At 45.3% G+C, this 17640-nt stretch overlaps 3 protein-coding genes across 4 annotated transcripts; 1 reads left to right on the top strand and 2 right to left on the bottom strand.

The window, feature by feature from the left end:
- Positions 1-1350: 1350 nt before the first annotated feature.
- LOC9655838 (histidine decarboxylase) lies at positions 1351-3390 on the top strand. The gene is made up of 3 exons (XM_024670300.1): positions 1351-1706; positions 1756-2753; positions 2810-3390. The coding sequence occupies exons 1-3, from the start codon at positions 1416-1418 to the stop codon at positions 2940-2942; spliced, it is 1422 nt and encodes a 473-aa protein (XP_024526068.1). The 5' UTR covers positions 1351-1415; the 3' UTR covers positions 2943-3390.
- A 1616-nt stretch (positions 3391-5006) lies between these two features.
- Positions 5007-7088, bottom strand: LOC9641471. 2 transcript variants are annotated; one of them, XM_024677503.1, is made up of 2 exons: positions 5701-7088; positions 5007-5656 (listed from the first exon to the last, which is right to left on the bottom strand). In XM_024677503.1, exon 1 carries the CDS (start codon positions 7086-7088, stop codon positions 5730-5732), a length of 1359 nt encoding a protein of 452 aa, XP_024533271.1. In that variant the 3' UTR covers positions 5007-5656; positions 5701-5729. The 2 variants fall into 2 exon arrangements, with proteins under 2 accessions (XP_024533271.1, XP_024533262.1); XM_024677494.1 differs by having other exon boundaries at positions 5007-5648.
- A 9019-nt stretch (positions 7089-16107) lies between these two features.
- LOC9655836 (40S ribosomal protein S27-3) lies at positions 16108-16664 on the bottom strand. The gene is made up of 3 exons (XM_002960287.2): positions 16606-16664; positions 16450-16551; positions 16108-16392 (listed from the first exon to the last, which is right to left on the bottom strand). Exons 1-3 carry the CDS (start codon positions 16606-16608, stop codon positions 16237-16239), a joined length of 261 nt encoding a protein of 86 aa, XP_002960333.1. The 5' UTR covers positions 16609-16664; the 3' UTR covers positions 16108-16236.
- Positions 16665-17640: the final 976 nt, after the last annotated feature.

Raw genomic sequence — 17640 nt, 5'->3', positions numbered from 1 at the left:
GCCCTGCGTAGCAACGCGATTCCCTCAGAGAGACGTGGACACTGTCGCTAGGACGTGGAGGAAAAGGGTTCCCACCGCGCCATCTCCACTTCTTGGACGAGTTAGGAAAGGATTTTAAATAAAGAATGTCTCATTGTGAGCTTGCTGGGAGTATGTAGCCGTATGAGTACCGGCCAACATGATGGAACTTTCAACATTTTTAGCTTTTAATTTGTAGATAAGCCGATTGGTTGCTATTGTCATCGGTCCGAAATCTAACCTCTGCTGATGTGCGCTTGCTTCACTTAGAAGGATACTGGATGGGGAGGCAGGAGGGAAAATGTCCACTAGGATGCATTTTGCTACAGATTTTGTTCACTTTCTCCCAGGTTTAATAATGGTTACGTGTATATCCTTAACCATGTATAGTTCCTTGTGTAGGACTGAAGTCAGTAATACTACAAAAGCTTCTCATTACTTGAAATGACACAGATTCTGAAAGCCATAAAAGATAAAGCTGAATGCCAAGCGTTTCTCAAATCTCCTGCATCGCCAAAACAAAAGCACGCTGTGATAGAGAGGTAAGAAAATGACCGTACCTCTCTATTCCATCTATTCCATTACATAGATGAAAATGCCGCAGTGAACTTGCCATTCTATACGGTTACAATTATACATGTGGGTTGAGCAAGACATTTGAAAACAAAGCTTTTATTTTGTGCTTGGTCCCGTACTGTACTACTCTTGGATATAAACGTCCCCGAGTTTCCATAACCATGCTCAGCACAAGTTCTTTCCCGTTCTTAGCATTCGGCTCCTCTCGATCCATCCATCAACATGGCGAGTTGCATGATCCTATCTCAAGCAGCAGCAGTCCCACTTCATGGCCAACCAGAAGATGACCTTTGACGAATTGCAGGACTTCCTCGACGTGCATGGAAGTATATCGTATGATTGGCTGGATATTGATTGGCTGTGGTCACTATGCATTTGTGGAGACTACGCACCGTTGTGGAACACGAACTCACAAATGGGACCTCCTGGGTGACGAGGAAGGGAACAGCTACTGGGGATTCCTCCTCTATAACATAAACAATATTTTGCAACATTATAATAAGATTGCATTTTCTGTGCAACGCTATTTTTCAATGCAACTTTGTAGTAATCCTTGCACCATCATAAAATACCAATTTGAATATATACGGTGACACCTTACGATTTTGTATTCTTCCATCGCTGGCATCAAAGAATGAATTTTATGGTCCCAATCCTTTACTTATCTGATTTCTTGAAAGGGACACTTGACCCTTCAAGCTAGAACTTTGCTCCACGCTTTTCTCGTGGTTGATCTTGCATATAAACAGTTTCCATTGCTCAGCACACACTAGTCCTTTTTCTCTCTTAGCATCGGGTTCTTGATCAATCCTTCCATCAATATGGCGAGTTCCATGAGTGATCTATCTCCCGCGCAGCGCGTTTCCCCTCCCACCACTGACGATTATGTCTATCCTCCACTTCCCAAAGCTCTCGAGGGTGTCAACTTTGATCTTGCGTCGAGCTTGAGGGACAGCAAGCTCCAAGAGCATCCGTCCAACCGTCTGCAAGCCCGCAAGGAGGCCCTTAACAAGTCGCTCGACTATCTCAAGCAGCAGCAGTCCCACTTCATGGGCTTCCAGGCCAACCAGAAGATGAGCTTCGACGAACTGAATGACTTCCTCAACGTGCATGTAAGTAGATAATCATGGTCATTGTTATCTGTGGTTACTATGATCCCAGGTGAACAACATTGGGGACCCATTTGTGGAGGGTACTTGCACCACCAACACCAAGTTCATGGAGCGCGCCGTGCTCGACTACTACGCGTCGCTGTGGAACGCGAACTGGCCTCATAAATCGGCCCTCCTGGGTGACGAGGAAGGGAACAGCTACTGGGGATTCCTCCTCACCATGGGATCCACCGAAGGCAACATGTACGCACTGTGGAATGCCCGAGACTACCTCGGTGGCAAAATCCTCCTCATGGAATCCGGCGGAGACACAAAGAAGGCGGCGGCTCCGCGGCTTGTCTATCGCCAAGCAGCCGTGCCTCCAAATGCCAAGCCCGCCCCAAGCCAGGCAAGGAGCGCAGCTCCATTCCCAGAATGCTCCGACGAGTTTTGTGAGAACTACTTCTCGCCGGTTGCGTTCTATTCGGAGGACACGCACTACTCGTTCGCAAAGGCGACCCGGCTCATCGGCATCCCCACTTTCGGAGTGGTGGGCGAGGAGAAGTACCCCGGGATGTGCCCGATCGCCCAAGATGGGAAGTGGCCGGACGAGGTCCCCTCGTACGAGGAGGGCCTCGAGGATGGAACCATCCACACCCAGTCTCTCGCGGAGCTAGTGCTCTTCTTTGCACGGAGGGGCCACCCCATCTTCGTTAACCTCAACTATGGCACCACCTTCAAGGGGGCCTATGATAGCGTCGTTAAGGCCATGGCCGCGCTCATGCCCATCTTCCAGTTCTACGGCCACGACAAGCGGGTCATCGACGCCGGCGGCAAGGAGAGTGTACGGACGGGATTTTGGGTCCACGTCGATGGCGCACTCGGTGCTGCTTACATTCCATATCTGAAGCTGGCCGCGGAAGAGGGCTGCAAGTTTGAGGATGGTGACGCTGTGGAAGTCGCGCCCGAGTTTGATTTCAGCCTGGACGCTGTGCATTCCATCTCAATGAGCGGGCACAAGTGGATGGGTGCGCCAATTCCATGCGGACTTTTCATGTCCAAGAGAAGGTGATGTTCTTACGCCACCTGATGAAAAACGTTGACGAAAGTTGTGGCTCTTCCAGGTACCAAATCAACCCACCGAGCAATCCGATCTACACTCACTCCAGACACCACCTTTGCTGGCTCCAGGAATGGCCTTTCGGCGGTCTTCTACTGGAGCTACATCTCCAAGCATACACTCAAGCAGCAGATTGACAAGGCCGTGAAGTGCCAGGGGATGGCACGATTCATCTACAAAACCATGACGGAGCTGGGGAAGAAACTCAAGCTCGATCTCTGGGTTGCACGATCTCCACTCTCGCTCACTGTTCGTTTCCGGCAGCTCAACCATGACCTGGTGCTCAAGTACAGCCTCTCCAACGAGACGCTAGTTGTCAATGGTGTGCAACGCCTCTATTCACACGTCTTTGCGATGGAGCATGTCACCAAGGAATTGGTGCTCATGCTAGTGGAGGACGTGATGAAGCTCGGACACAAAGCTTTCAAGGACTTATCGGATGGAATTGCAGGTGGAATCGATGGACTGGCTACAGCGATGGATGCTCCTCTTGTTTCATGCGTGCCATTCCAGAGTCGTGGTTTCACCGGCAACTAAAGAACTTGTGATCATAAATTACATAATAAATAAATAAATTTTGTTGGAGATTGCAATGGCACTCAATATTACTAGAAATTGCCCAGTGGAATGCTAGGAGAAGAAAGCTGCTTTTAAAAGAAGTCTCCCGCTGCTTAGTCACCAGCTCCCGCCTCAAGGACTATCTTTCCTTGGCTGATGTCCTTGCTTGCCCACACTATTAATTACCTCGAGTATGGCTATAAGCAATTCGTAAATGTTCCTTTGTGCACTTTAAATATTCCATATAAGGAAATTCCTTATCCGATTATTTAATTACTGTTGAAAATGGTGGATCATTTCAAATAAAATATTTACAAATAGAATGGAATGGTCATGAAGGCCCGGTTTTTTCTACGTATTTAAATTATCAAATACTTGTCCTTATGTTTATATCTTGCTGTCCCGTAAAATAAGCTTTCAAGAGCTATATTTTATATCGTTTTAGTTTATTTTTAGTTTGCTAGTCACACAAATAATAAACGAGTGGGAATTTCTGCGCATAAAAGCAAGCCACAAATGGCCATTTTTTTAATTATTACTAGTGACATTATATTATACTTCATAATGTACTTCCTGCATTTTCTTAAGTAATTTTTTTCTAGAAGAAAAATTTGATATAAAGCTCTAGTCATACTCTTCTAGAAACAATTTTAAATTTTTTAATTAAATCACATATTGATCAATTGGACTAATAAATAATACTAAACATGAATGGTGCTACTAGTAAAAAACCAGAAAATTATTTAGAACTCTTTTAAACAATTTAGAGATTCTCTTGATAGAATTTATTGATTGCTGTGATTTCAATGTTGGTAATATGCTAAGTTTGTGTGTGACAATCTCAATGATTAATTATATTTCAACAACACTAAACCCATCTCCAAGGCTTTTTTCCACGTCTTGTGAGAGCTCAAATGAGTTCTTTCTTTCAGATTACTTGCACTTGTGCTGAGGAAGTCGAAAAATGGTGGAGTATGTATCGAACAAGCTAATCTTCATAAACAATGAGACCAAGTAGGCCTTGATTGATGCTCCTCTACGATCTCTAATAGCGGAGGATTTTTTTCTCAGGTTTAACGTAAACGGGCCACGATACCACTCTAAATCGTATCTGAGCAAACTTATATAGCAAAAAATCTGCAATCGTTCTAATCCGTTCCAACGGTTTGTTGGCTTGTTTAAGTATGTCTTTCCAATGGAACTGCACTAGGAGATTCACGGGCCAAGTAGCTTGAGAAAGAATGACAAAGAACCTTCTTTCAACTTCAATTGTATAGTTAATTAAAATAATAATATTTTAAACATAATTATCTGCTTTTTTAGAGAGCAGTTCCCTCACGTCAACCTCAAGGCCGCATGCAGACGAGGTTCCCCAAGGTTCCACAGGCCGTCAAGGAGAAAAAGAGCTTGCTCGATTGCTACGATCACTGCGAGCCCGGTCGATCGCAAAGCCAAACGCCAGGAGGGGATTGTCCAGGGACCGCGAGAGGAGGAGGAAAGCTGGAGCGGCCCTCTTGCACAGCCAGGAGGAAGCGAGATTGGCCACCACTCCATACCGAGCTCCGGTGAGCTCCTTGTAGTTGACGAGCCTGTCCAGCACCAAGTGTGGAAATCGACCAAGATGACGAGCACGGGATCGCGTGAGAGCCTCGAAATGCCACCCGAATCGAGGAAACGGAATTTCTCTTCAATTGCGGGATTCAGGAATGGATTCCTGGTTTGAGCATCTCCCCGACCAAGCTCCAGAGCTAAGGTTGTTTCTCGTCATGGACGCCGGTTTGAGTCAATGCATGGTGCTTCGTCCAGATCTCTAGAGCAAATCCTGGAGTCCATGAGAACAAGTTCGACTATGGGGGTGCAAGCTCGAGAACGCTGACAAGATCGTTGGCCAGGCGGTGACGACCGAGGGATTCAAGCTTGAAGATCTGAGCGACACCGAAGTGTTGCCTCTGCACTCCGCGGGGAATCCCAGCAAGTCAATGCAAGATCGTCGGAGTGGATGACGGGAGAACAAACTTGAAGCTGGTTGGATTTGGCGACGCCGAGCTTGTGCAAGTTTTATCCTACGAAGGTATTGAAAGGTTGTCGATTTCGACAAGGATTTCCTGGCAATTTTCGACTCCAGGGGCGAAGATCACTTGGAACACTCAGTATGAACATTTTTCCCGAGCTGGAGAAAACGGAAATGTCAAAACGCAGTGGCTGCAAATCTCAAATGTATTTTGAGGCGTTTTCTTCCGAACTTTGCTCGATCCTGGCTTGGTATTTAGATCGGCGAGTGTTACCTGCAGTTCTAAGAACTTCATGAGCTCTAGCGATTGAAAAACAAACACTTACTGTATGTGCTCGATCGTGTGGCTTGCCGCTTAAACTCGAAAGAAAGAATGCTCGGACCAAACTATGGTACCTCCAGGACGAATGTTTTCGTAGTCGCAAGTTCTCAAGTAGAGCCTCTTGAGCTGCTGGAGGAATTCCCCTTCCATCTGGTTGAGCAGCAAAACGCACCAGGTTCGCTCGTGGACTAGATCCTGGCATCGCTCGCACTGCTGCCTTGAGCAGCAAGCATGGCAGAAGCAAATTCCGGAGCTCTCCTTGGAGTGGACGTGAATCGCAATGGACTCGACGTAGCTCCTGGACAAGCCCGAGTTCTTGATCGCCACTGCCGCCGCCGCGAGGATGGCCGGGACTTTCCACCAGATTGCTCGCCTGGCTTGCAGCAATCCAAGGAAATAGTTTTCCACTTCTTCCCGCTTTTGCTGTGGAATCTCTCGAAAGCTCACCGCTCCTCCTTCAGAAGCTTGCGAAGAAGAAGGGACGAGCGAAGCCAGGAGCTTGCGGAGAACGAGCTTCCATGCAGTAGAGGCAAGATAGAGCAAGCAGAGCTCGGCAACCTCCACAACTTCGTCACCCTGCGTCGCGGAAGTCACTGGCTTTCTGTGCAAAGAATCCAAAACCGGGATCCACAGCTCCATCTCAGCGTCGAAGATCGTCATGGCTCCCGTGAGTTTGTAGATCGTCTTGGCCGACGTCCAGTAGGAGATGGCTTCCTGGCACCATCTCTCGCAAAGGCAAGAGCTTCCTCTACTGGTGTCTGGGTGATCACTAGTTCCATCTTCCTTCCAAATGGGAATAGCTCGCGTTTTCACCAACCTGCTTGAACTTATCTCCTCTTCGACGCGCTCGAGCCCTTCACCCAGTCGATCCAAGCCCGACTTTGCTCTCTCTCTCGACAATACCTCCAGAGTGATCGCCTCGGGAACCTGAAACTCATCGAAGGATCGCTTCCTGGCCGAGGATCCTCCCTTTCTCTCCCGGAGAAACTCCGCGAGATCGGTGTCGGGGGCCGCCACCACGAGCGAGACGAGCTGCCCGTTGCCAATCCCAAAGGCCTGGATCAAGAAACTTACAAGGACGTTTCTCGCAGTGGAGAGTAGCCCGCATGAGAGCTGAGGCAGGCCCGGCGGATGGGGCGTGGCGTCCATGAGATCCAGCAGCGCCATGTCGAGAATCTCCATGGACGAGCGCCCCTGGTCAGTGGCTGGAAACCCCCGCATTGCTCGCTCTAGGAGCGCCGCCCATCGCATTGCCCTGCCCACGCCCAGAGGATGCCAAAAAACGGGCGCACCGGAAGACTGGTAGCCTGACGCGAGCACCAGAATATCGAGAAACGCGGACGCTACCTGGATCAGCTCCTCCAGGCTCATGGCCTCGTGCGCCCACGCCATGGATGCCCTAGCTACTTATTTTCTTCTTGACCAACACAAATTATATTATGGTAAAAAGCATTGTTTGCTTATTTAAATTAAAATATTTGTTTCGTAACTTTTGATAATAACAATAGTTTGTGTTGTACACTAGACCTCCTCTATGAAGGAAGGCAATTAAGGTTTTTTGGTTTACAAATTAAGATCTAAAAAAACATTAGAAGGAGGCATTAATGGATATATAAGTGGTGTTAGTTGTTCTTGATCTTTTTGTAATTGTTTTAATCACTACATGTACATAATTTTTAAAAAATCTGCTTGTTAAATGTTTCTTTTTGCAACAACACATCAGCGACGTGGAGAATCACTATTGCCTAGCTTCATCCTTGGCCTCGTTAGTGACCTTTGCTAGAACCTCTGACAACATCCTAACCTAGGGCTATTTGTAACCTTTGCTAGAACTTCTACCAACATCCTAATGTAACCTTTGCTAGAACTTTTACCAACATCATAACCTAGGGTTGCTTGTAGATTTGAACTTCTCAAGTTCACCCAACACAGTACTATTCAAACCCAAGGAAATTTAACCTTACGTATTTTAAAACATTTAACTAATTGGAAAAGGGGTGCATTTTTCTTTCCCTCTATATTTGAACCCTTATGGATCGTCTCTCGAGTCGTTCCCTTTAGTTGCTTATAATCCACTATGCTTCCTTGCAAGTTCACGCCCTCGTGAACGAAAAATAAGAGCCATAACTTCCCTGAGAGCCTCACTCTCTTGAGGCCCTACCTCTTGGGTCGAGCTTAGCTAGGAGCAAATTAGACCTACTAGATGTCAATCAACATGTGAGGTGATTCTTTTAAGCTAATCAATAGAGTTGAACTCGAGACCCTTTTAATACCAAATATAAGCTCTTGGATTTGGACTTCTTGAGAGGTCACTAAACCCAGTATTATTCAAACCTAAGGACACTTAATCCCAAGTATCCCAAGACCCTTAACCAATTGGAAAATGAGGTGCACTCTTGTTCATAGGCCCTTTCCTTCTATATTTGAACCTTTATGGATCGTCTTTTAAGTCGTTCGCTTTTGTTACTTACACTGCTCACAAGTCGGACAACTCACATAGATTGGTTGATCTTGAGTGATTCTCACTATAATGTGCTCCCCAAACAATTGTAGTCACTGTTGCATTGCCAACCTCCACTCCACACATTCCAAGGCTATTGGACGAAACATCCTTCCAAGAACCTTTTCTTTTATTTCACTCCCTTCCTTCTACATGCATGCTATCTCTAGAAATTGGCCATCCCCTTGTCATCAACCTCTGGCACCAAGGGATTCACTCTATTTCTAGCTGAATATTCCCTTATTCCCCCACTATAACCAAAAAAAGAAGGAAAAAACTCTTGACTTCGACCAAGTCTTATTCTTGAGCTGGCTCTAGCCCTCAATATCACCCTAGTGATAATTATGCTCCGTCCCCATTGCACTCCTCTCCAGATGGAACTTGGTAGTGCTGTAGTTGAGCTTTGTTCACAGGTGTGAGCAAAGGATTACCAACAAAATCCTCTAGCTTGACTGAGCCATTGATATTCACAGCCTTCACATGATAAAGCCCAATCTAGAGGATCTTAAGTTTGCCTAGACACTTCCAATACTTGCCCTCATATAGCAACACAAGATCTCTTACCTGAAAACTCTTAGCCCATAAATGATGATCATACCACTTTTTGCGTTGATGTTGAAGAGCTTCACAAGCTTGGAAAGCAAGGAGGCAAGTGTTAGCGACTAATTTTTCCATTCTACTTTAGTCACTTAACCACACCTCTGACCACTTGGAGGAGTCTCATTCACAACCTCCATAAGTCCAATCTAGGACTTGGGACTTGCTAGCCCCGAGAATGGCATCCATGCCACTCAACATTTGCACTTGGTCCAAGTGCTCCACGTGTCCGATCCCATGACCGACACTCAAAGGTACCACCGACATAGCCGCCCGTTACACTAAGGCCATGCCCAATCACCTTTGCCACACTGGTAGTCCAATACCACTTGCATCACAGTCTTGGCTCTCCAAGACTGGGCCATCTGTCCACGAGTGGTCATCCTGGATCCACTCCTTAGCATCCTTAGGATGCCCACAGACCGGGGGAATCGCCTTCCCCAAAGTCCCTTTGTCAGTTCCTACCAAGTCCCTTTCTGCCCCTGGCCGTGTTTGCCAACACTGCCACTGGATCGAGGCCCACAGGCCCGACCACTAAGTCCCATGGTCCTCTGGGACTTCCTCACCACACGACTGTGTCCTTGGTCACTACCCCAGAGGACTGCTCCTCTTCCTTTCCACAGTCTAGGCCTTTGGGACAACATTTCGGAACACCGTGGCCTTACGCGAGCCACCTGGGTACTCTCCCCGCCTTTCGCCTTTAGGTGCTCTAGCCATGGGCTTAGAGTGAGGTTCCGTTGAGCCACGCCTGGTATCCAAGTAGGTAGTGCCACCCACACTTGGACTGGGAGCATCGGCCAGTCGATCTCCCGGGGGAACTAGAGCCGGCTCTTGAACACTTCACCAAGCTACCCCACTTGTCGGTCCGTATTCACTCTAGTCTTGGACTTCCCAGTGGTCAGTTCATCACCCAACACTGGGTCTGGCCTTCCTGGGCCAAACTGGCCTTTCCTGGCCAAACTGGCTCCACTGCAGTCCTCCCCCTTACTATACTTTTGGAGCTCACCAAACCCCCCAGGGTCTGGGAGACGAACGCTTTGGGCTTTCACCCTCTCAGGCTCCGGACTCGGACTCGGACTCGGACTCGGATTCGGACTCGGACTCGGGCTCGGGCTCGGTCTCGGCCTCGGTCTCGGTCTCGGTCCCGATCTCGGTCTCGGTCTCGGTCTCAGTCTCAGTCCCGGTCTCGGTCTCGACTTCAGACTCCATCTCGGACTCCATCTCGGACTCCATCTCGGACTCCATCTCGGGTCCATCTCGGACTCCATCTCGGACTCCATTTTGGGTCCATCTCGGGTCCACCTCGGACTCCATCTCGGACTCCATCTCGGGTCCATCTCGGACTCCACTTCGGACTCCAACTCGAGTCCATCTCGGACTCCACTTCGGACTCCATCTCGGACTCCCACGTGTCATGTGTTGGTCCTTTTGCTCGCTTCGTGCTCGTTCCTTGAGCACTTCTTTGGGAGTTCCACTCCCGCTCTTGACTTTTCAAGTCGGAGCTTTTGGTCCAAACGTGTTACGCTTGTTTGGCTCTCGCTTCAGCCACTACCACGTGGCACCCTTTCCGACTCCACTTTGGGGCCTAGGGATTTTGTGTCTCACAGCAAGTCTCATCCAGCTTCTCCAATTGCTCCAACCACTGCTGAATAGCTCCATCCCAGTCATAATTGTGAGCTACCACTATCCGCAAAGAAGGAATTTCCAACTCGAAAAAATCACCTCCTAGCCATGAACCAATTGGAATGGTGAGAACCGTATAGTTGCCTTGTAGGCAACCTTGTAAGCCCATAGTGCATCAAGAATTTTGGTATCCCAATCGCTGGCACTTGTATTGCAAAGCTTGGTCATAGTGTCGCATAGTGTCTTATTGGTTCTCTCAACTTGGTCATTTGCTCTTGGATGATATAGCGTTGTGTCTCAATGGGAAATGCCTGTCGTGAATGTGACTTTGGGTATCAAAAGTTAATTGTCGACCAATCCTTACGGACACTCTTACCTTACTACCATGATGGCAAGAGGTTGGTATTGCTGGGCTCGTTATCAATCTCCACCTGAGCTAGTTGAGAAACTGGTCATCACATGTGCACTTAGACCAGAAGGGCACTAAGGAAGGAAATCCTAAGTTGTCATTTGTCAAGCAGACTTGACATGGTGATGAGAAACTCATGATGTTGACTTGCACTTGCTAGTGTTGGGAACCCCCGCAATATTGAGCTTGATCCCTCAATATCGCTAGATAATAGCTTACCATGTCTGCCAAACACCCTCACTATCATGCCATTTGTGTTAGTCTCATTTTGGTCCCAAATGCTATTTATGGAAAGTGTTCAGATTTGCTCATTTGGCATATCTATAGAATGTAGAGATCGGCCTGAACACAATGGTGTTCGTCCCATGTTCAAATTCGCAATCTAAGGACATTCCATATTTAGTAAGTTTCGAGCTTGTCCCAGAAACTAACTCCTGATACTAAGGGAGGCTTGGGGTGAAAGCCCAAAGCGTGTGTTCCTCAAGGGGGGGGGGGGGGCTGTGGGGGGTTCCAAATGTATAGTAGGGATAGTGGGTAGGTCGGGCATGGCCGACCAACCTGAGGCATAGTCTAGCTCCCACTTGTGTGCTTGTCCTTGTTTTGCATCCGGCTTGGGTCTAAGCCTAAGTTCCATTCCATGCTAGCTGGTGGAGTACTATGTCCTCACGTTAGGCCATCGGTATGCCGAAATAGCGCCAGACTCCGTTTAGCTCCGTTTTGCGTGCTGGTCCTAGCAATAGGATGTTGGTTGCTCCAAGACTGTTCCAAGTCGCTCTAGGCTCTTGTCCCTTCGCTCCTTGGGCTATATGCTTGGGAGTTGCTCCGTGGTTCAGTTCCATCACTCCTTGGCTCCATGCTTGGATTTTGGCACTGTTCTTTCGTTCAGTGGCCCAAGGCCCTGAACCTCGGGTTCCACACCACTGTCCTTTGGACACGTGGCATGTGACACATTGCACTTGTCACGTGCCACAAAAAGGGTTTAGGTTCTGCTTCGTGGTGTTATCCTATGGTAAATCACCATAGGATAAAGGGTAAAAATCACGTGCGCTACAATGCCTTACTTGGCTGTGAGAGTTGCAATGACTGCAATAATAAAATGTGTACATAGATTACTCACAAGCTCAAGTGGGCAGCCAAAGAGCATGATAATATTTATCGCGAATGTGACTTCGGGTATCGAAAGTTACCTGTTGGCTAGTCCTTACGGACACTCTTTCTTTATTGCCATGACGGCAGGAAGTCGGTATTGCTAGATTCGTTATCAATTCCTACTTGAGCTAGTTGAGAAATTGGTCACTGACCATGCACTTAAATCGGATAAACATTAGGTAAGAACTCCTATGTGTTTCTTGCTGAGCATACTCGGCCTGGTTTGAAAAAACTCTGTCATTGGCTTGCACTTGCTAATATCAAGAACCCCTGCGATATTAAGATTGGTCCCTCAATATTGCTAGATGATAGCTTACCATGTCTGCCAAACACCCTCATTATCATGCCCTTTGTGTTAGTCTTATTCCAGTCCTAAATACTATTTATGGAAAGTGTCTAGATTTACTCATTTAGCATATCTACAGAATGTTGAGATTGGCCTAAACACAATGGTAATAGCTTCCGAGACAAAGATCACTTAATGTTCAAGTTTTGGGAAGATAGCCACACTTGATCTCTCACTTGATAGGATATATCCCGACGATGCTAATCCTTATCATGTCGATACCTATCCTAAGCTTTGCCCATCGCCTCAGTAGCTCTAGACCAACTTTGGCATAGTTGCTTCGCATAAGTCTCAATGGCTGGGCTCAACACTTTAGACATTGGTTTTGGCACAACAATTTGTTGAGGCACTTCACGAGCATTTCTTTGTAGTATCTTTTATGGAGAACAGTCAATAGTGCTGTGAAATGTGTTGTTATAATAGATTTTTGTTGTATCCAAATTCTCAACCCAGTTGCATTGGTCTGCTGAGACATAGTACCGTAGATAATCCTTAACTTGAGCATTCACACATTCAGTTTGCCCATCAGTTTGAGGATGATAAGTCATACTAAACTTCAACCTGGTACCAAACAACTGAAACAGTGTGCCACAAAATTTCCCTGTAAATCTCGAATCTCTATCCAAGATCATCTCTTTAGGAAGACCACGAACCTGCACTACTTCATGGAAAAAAAGCTTTGCTACTTGCTTCACATTCACTATTTCCATAGTTGGAATGAAGTGTGCAATCTTTGACAACCAATCCACAACCACCATCAAAGTATCATAACCTTTAGACTTCGGCAAGCAAGTGACGAAATCAAGTGTCACACTTTGAAATGGCCATGTTAGTGTAAGAATGCACTGTGGCTTTCCAACCTGCTTCTTAGTTCTACACTTACATTGCTAGCATATAAGGTAGGAATGGACATAGTCCACTACATCACCTTCCATACCAGAGCAGAAAAATCCCTTTTCAATGAAGCAAGGGTCTTGCATTTTCCACCATGTCCTGTTGCCGGAACATTGTGATGTTCCCATAGAAACAACTGTTGTAGATCTTTAGAGGGAAGATACAATCTTTCTTGTTTATAGAATATAAGCCCATCCTAAACTGAGAAGTGAAGTTTTGCGTTGGCACAACTAGCAACTTTTGCTACTTCGCTACTAGGGTTTTGTTTCGACAACTCCACATAGTGCAAGACTGCTTTCGCCAATGGATCACTTCCATACGAAGCCCGAATGTCTTCCAACCAATCCAAACTGATTGCTGATATTGCCCAGAACTGAGCTTGACAACTCAATGCATCTGGAACAATATTGTCTTTACCAGATTTATAGATGATTTCAATATCATATCTAGCAAGCTTCTCTTGCCAATGAGCCTGCTTTGGCATAAGCTTAGGCTGCATAGCAAAGTAGTTTAGTGTGTTATTATCTGTATAAACATTGGTGTATCCACCCAAGTAGTGTCTCTAGTGTTCCAGTGCTGACACTACAATAAACATCTCTTTCTCATGCATTGGCCATCTTCGTTGGGTTTCATCCAATTTTTTGGAATAAAACGCAACAGGACAACTATGTTGCCTTAGTGTAACACCAACTGCTTTATCACAATCTTGCTGCAACACAGCATCACAATGCACTTTGAAGGGTTTATCAAGATCCAGAATCTTAAGAATTCTGTAGTCAAGATCTCTTTCAACGGTATAAAAGCACACTAACAAGCTGGTGTCCAATAAAACGGTATACTATTATTTGTTAACTCAATAAATGAAAGAGCAATTTTTGCAAAATTGCGGACAAACTTGCAATAGTATCCCACTAAACCAAGAAAGGAACGAACATTTGATATAGTGGTTAGAATTTCTTAAGACTTTATTGCTTCCACTTTCTTTGGATCCACCTCAATTACGCCACCACCAACTATATGTCCAAAAACGTTCACGCACAATTGTTTAAAAGCACATTTACTTTCCTTAGTATACAGTTTATATTCATGCAACTTCTGAAACACCAGCTCCAAGTGTTTCAAATGATCCTCCAATATTTTGCTCGTGGGACAAAGCCCTCTCTCTCCTGTGTGCCATCGATGCCATATGGACATGTTACTATCTACAATTACATTAAGTAGTAGGGTTAATTTTTATTTTTTATGGCAACAGTTGTACACTTGTATTTAAATGGGATGAGGCAAACCTAGGTGTGCTTATAAGAGAACTTGAGTTTGAATTTTAATCAATATGGATAATGTGTTTTAGACCATATCCTTAATATAAATTGATTGCAACGCAATTATACTATATATGACCTTGAAGCTTTTCCCCCTTGTCTCATACTTTTTTATATTTTTGTCAGTGATAAAATATTGGCAAAGTATGGCATTTTCTTTTGTTTTTTTAATATTTGAAAAGTTGGTGAGTCATGGAGTGAATAAGTGACAAGATTCTAGAGAATATTCAAAACAAGGATATTCTAAGAGTTTGTGACAAAAAAAGGAAGCTAAGAGAAGTTAAGGAAGGAAGGAGAATGACAAGTGGAGCTTGGCATGAGTCAAAGAGGCAGAACAATGAAGCACAGCATAGAGCTGATGTGGTGATGGAGCATATTTAAGTGCAACAACATGCGAAATAAGCAAGGTTATCTAATGAGTAGTGAATGAGTACAGTGTGCCCACACTGTGGGCAAGAGTGAATTAGGCTGCTAGCTGAAGTCTTAGTTGAATTGTTAAAAGAATAAAAGCTTTTGTTTTTACGTAGCTCTTGGAATATGAGTTCAAGGTTCTAATTGGACTTTTAGTTGTCATGTTTGGTGCATTAGCCAGGAGCTACGTTCGTGAGCATTGAAGTTGAGCATGGAAGGCTAAACTCCAGCCACAGAGTGGTAAGTTGTGCATGTGTGGCCAGAGACAACAACAAGAACAAATAGAAAAAGCCGTAGAGGATATTCTTAGAAGGGAGAAATCAGAAAAACAGAAAAAAGACAGAGAAGCAAGATTTAAGAAGAGCCAGCAAAACAATCCAGCTTCTTCTTCAGACAAAACACCACAAAAGTCGCAGTAGACTGAGGAGGAAGAGTGGGGACCTTATTAAAGTTCGCCACTACACCACCAGCAGCAATCAGTTATCGTGATGGCAGCAATACCACCATCAGCAGTTACTAGCCCGATGAAGTATCCCACATATGTGACATTTGGTGATCTGGACAAGCATGTCACCACGTTTGAGAACGTGAGCACAGCCAATAGTGAGCAAACTTTGCGGCTGAGACTTTTTCCAGCAACGCTGAAGGATGTTGCTGCAGAGTGAGCAGCAGCAGCAAGAGCAGCTTTCACTGATTGGGACGATTTGAAGACTGCATTTTTAAATGCTTTTCGCCCTACAGGATTCCGCCAACAGAGTGAGTGACGAGCTCAGTATAAATTCTAGCACAACTGTAGGACGCTGTTTTGGCTCTTTTCTCGTGAGGAGCACTGTCGGTACCCAAGGAACTATTTCTTGCTCCACCTTGATCAGTGGTTTTTGAAAACTCATTGAAAATCCAATGCAAATAAAAGCAAAGAACTTACTTATGACGTTCTCGCTTTGAGAACAAAGCCGCCCTGAAAAAGATTGCTTTCCAGTCGCCGCTCGTCATCTTCCACGACGGTACTCGGGGTTTTGTAGATTTTCTTTCATGGTTTGTCACCTCTCCATGGACCTAGAAAAGCTTTTAGCATTTCAAAGAGTTGGAAAGAAGAGAGCTACCAATGAACTTCTCGCTATTTCTCATACAATCCTTGCAGTTGTAAGAAACTCAAGAAGGAATTCGAGAAAAATCCCAATCCATTGAAGCAAAATTGGGCTACTTTCTATTACACATGTGAAGGGAACAAACACACACGGCTAGTGCTCTACGCATCGTTACTTTGGTTTTGATGCCTCGTTGCTGGTGTTCTAGTCGCTCTTCTTCCGGAAGGAGCAGCCTTCTGTGAGACGAGCCTTTCCTCCGGTGGGCTGGCATAGAACGTTTTGGCAATTGCTGCAAAACACCACCGTCTGCGAGTGACTGAAGACAGTCGTGATGTTGAAGCATCCCTGGCATTTCACGTCCTGCGGCGAGACGAGAATTAGCGCTATGGGAGAAAGGGGAAAGGGCTACAAGGTTACCATGAAGAAGGAATTGGGAGTGGGGACGAGGCGCTTGAGTTTGTGCTTGCGCTTCTCCAGCTCCGCCGGCGGATGCAAGAGATCGATGTCGTTGGAGAGAACCTGGCGGAAGAAGCACACGATTCAAGCACAGAAGCGGTGAGGAATTCCACTTACCATTTTCGACACACACGCACAAAAACCCTAGCCGCCAGGGCCCTAGATTCTTACTATATATGTAGCCCTAGATCGCATCCTGGCCGTTCAAAGCTGGAGCCGCGTTTTTCTCGATATTCTAAGAGTAACTCGGCCAGGTTTCATCGCGTTAGTTCCAACAGGGTAAAACAGATCATAATAGAGGCAGCTCCTTCTCAGCATCGACGAATGTCGAGTTTTTGTACGGTTAGGATCATCTAAAACCTTAAAAAGTAGCATATTCTTTTCAAATAAACTTTAAGGTAAAGGAGTTTCTTTTTGTAGTAGGACACCTAAAGTAAATTGTGGGAAAGATTATTACAAGGCGACTTTAACTTTGTTTGCCAGTGAAAGTGGTATTTATTTTAAGAAACCTTTGCTGTTTTAGTAATGTATTGATTTGGTCATGGATGCTAAAACATTAGCTAGAGTTTACATGTTAGTGATTTTGGTTTTCGCTTTGTTATTTTCACTCAAGGTATATAATCCAGATTTTTATCTTATTTTCTTTCTTTTCCTTTCATTCTTAATAGGCTTGCAATGGATTTTCTAAATCATGTAGTAATTCTACAGTCAATTTTGTTGGTGTTTTATGGGCATTTTGTGCCCCATCACGGTGGTTTCAAACTAACTTGCCTATAGGTTCTAAACTAGGCAACGACAATGGCAAACTTGTTCTTGGGAGTGATTTTTGGAAAACATGCCAGCAGTATTTAGTGGATTCCAACGGAATACTTTCGGGACTTTGCTTAAATGAGACAGGCTACCATATTTCTGTAGTGTTCCCCTTGGATAATTTTGTCTCAAACGAGAATGGTTATTTGGTTTTTTGCTAATGTAAGCCAAGTCATTCCTCTAATGTAGCAACACACTCCCATAAATTTTTGAATCAGTACTGTTAAACCAAATGTACTAATACATTTACTAATAAGCTCAAATTCGTATCATAGGTTTTGCTGTTAAGCTGTTCGTACAGTACGGTAGGAACTATGTTAAGACAAATATATTTAAGCTAAT

This window comes from Selaginella moellendorffii, unplaced genomic scaffold (genome assembly GCF_000143415.4).
Source record: "Selaginella moellendorffii unplaced genomic scaffold, v1.0 SELMOscaffold_0, whole genome shotgun sequence".
Taxonomy (NCBI): Eukaryota; Viridiplantae; Streptophyta; class Lycopodiopsida; order Selaginellales; family Selaginellaceae; genus Selaginella; species Selaginella moellendorffii.
The sequence above is the reverse complement of the archived record's forward strand: the minus strand, read 5'-3'. Positions and strand labels throughout refer to the sequence as shown.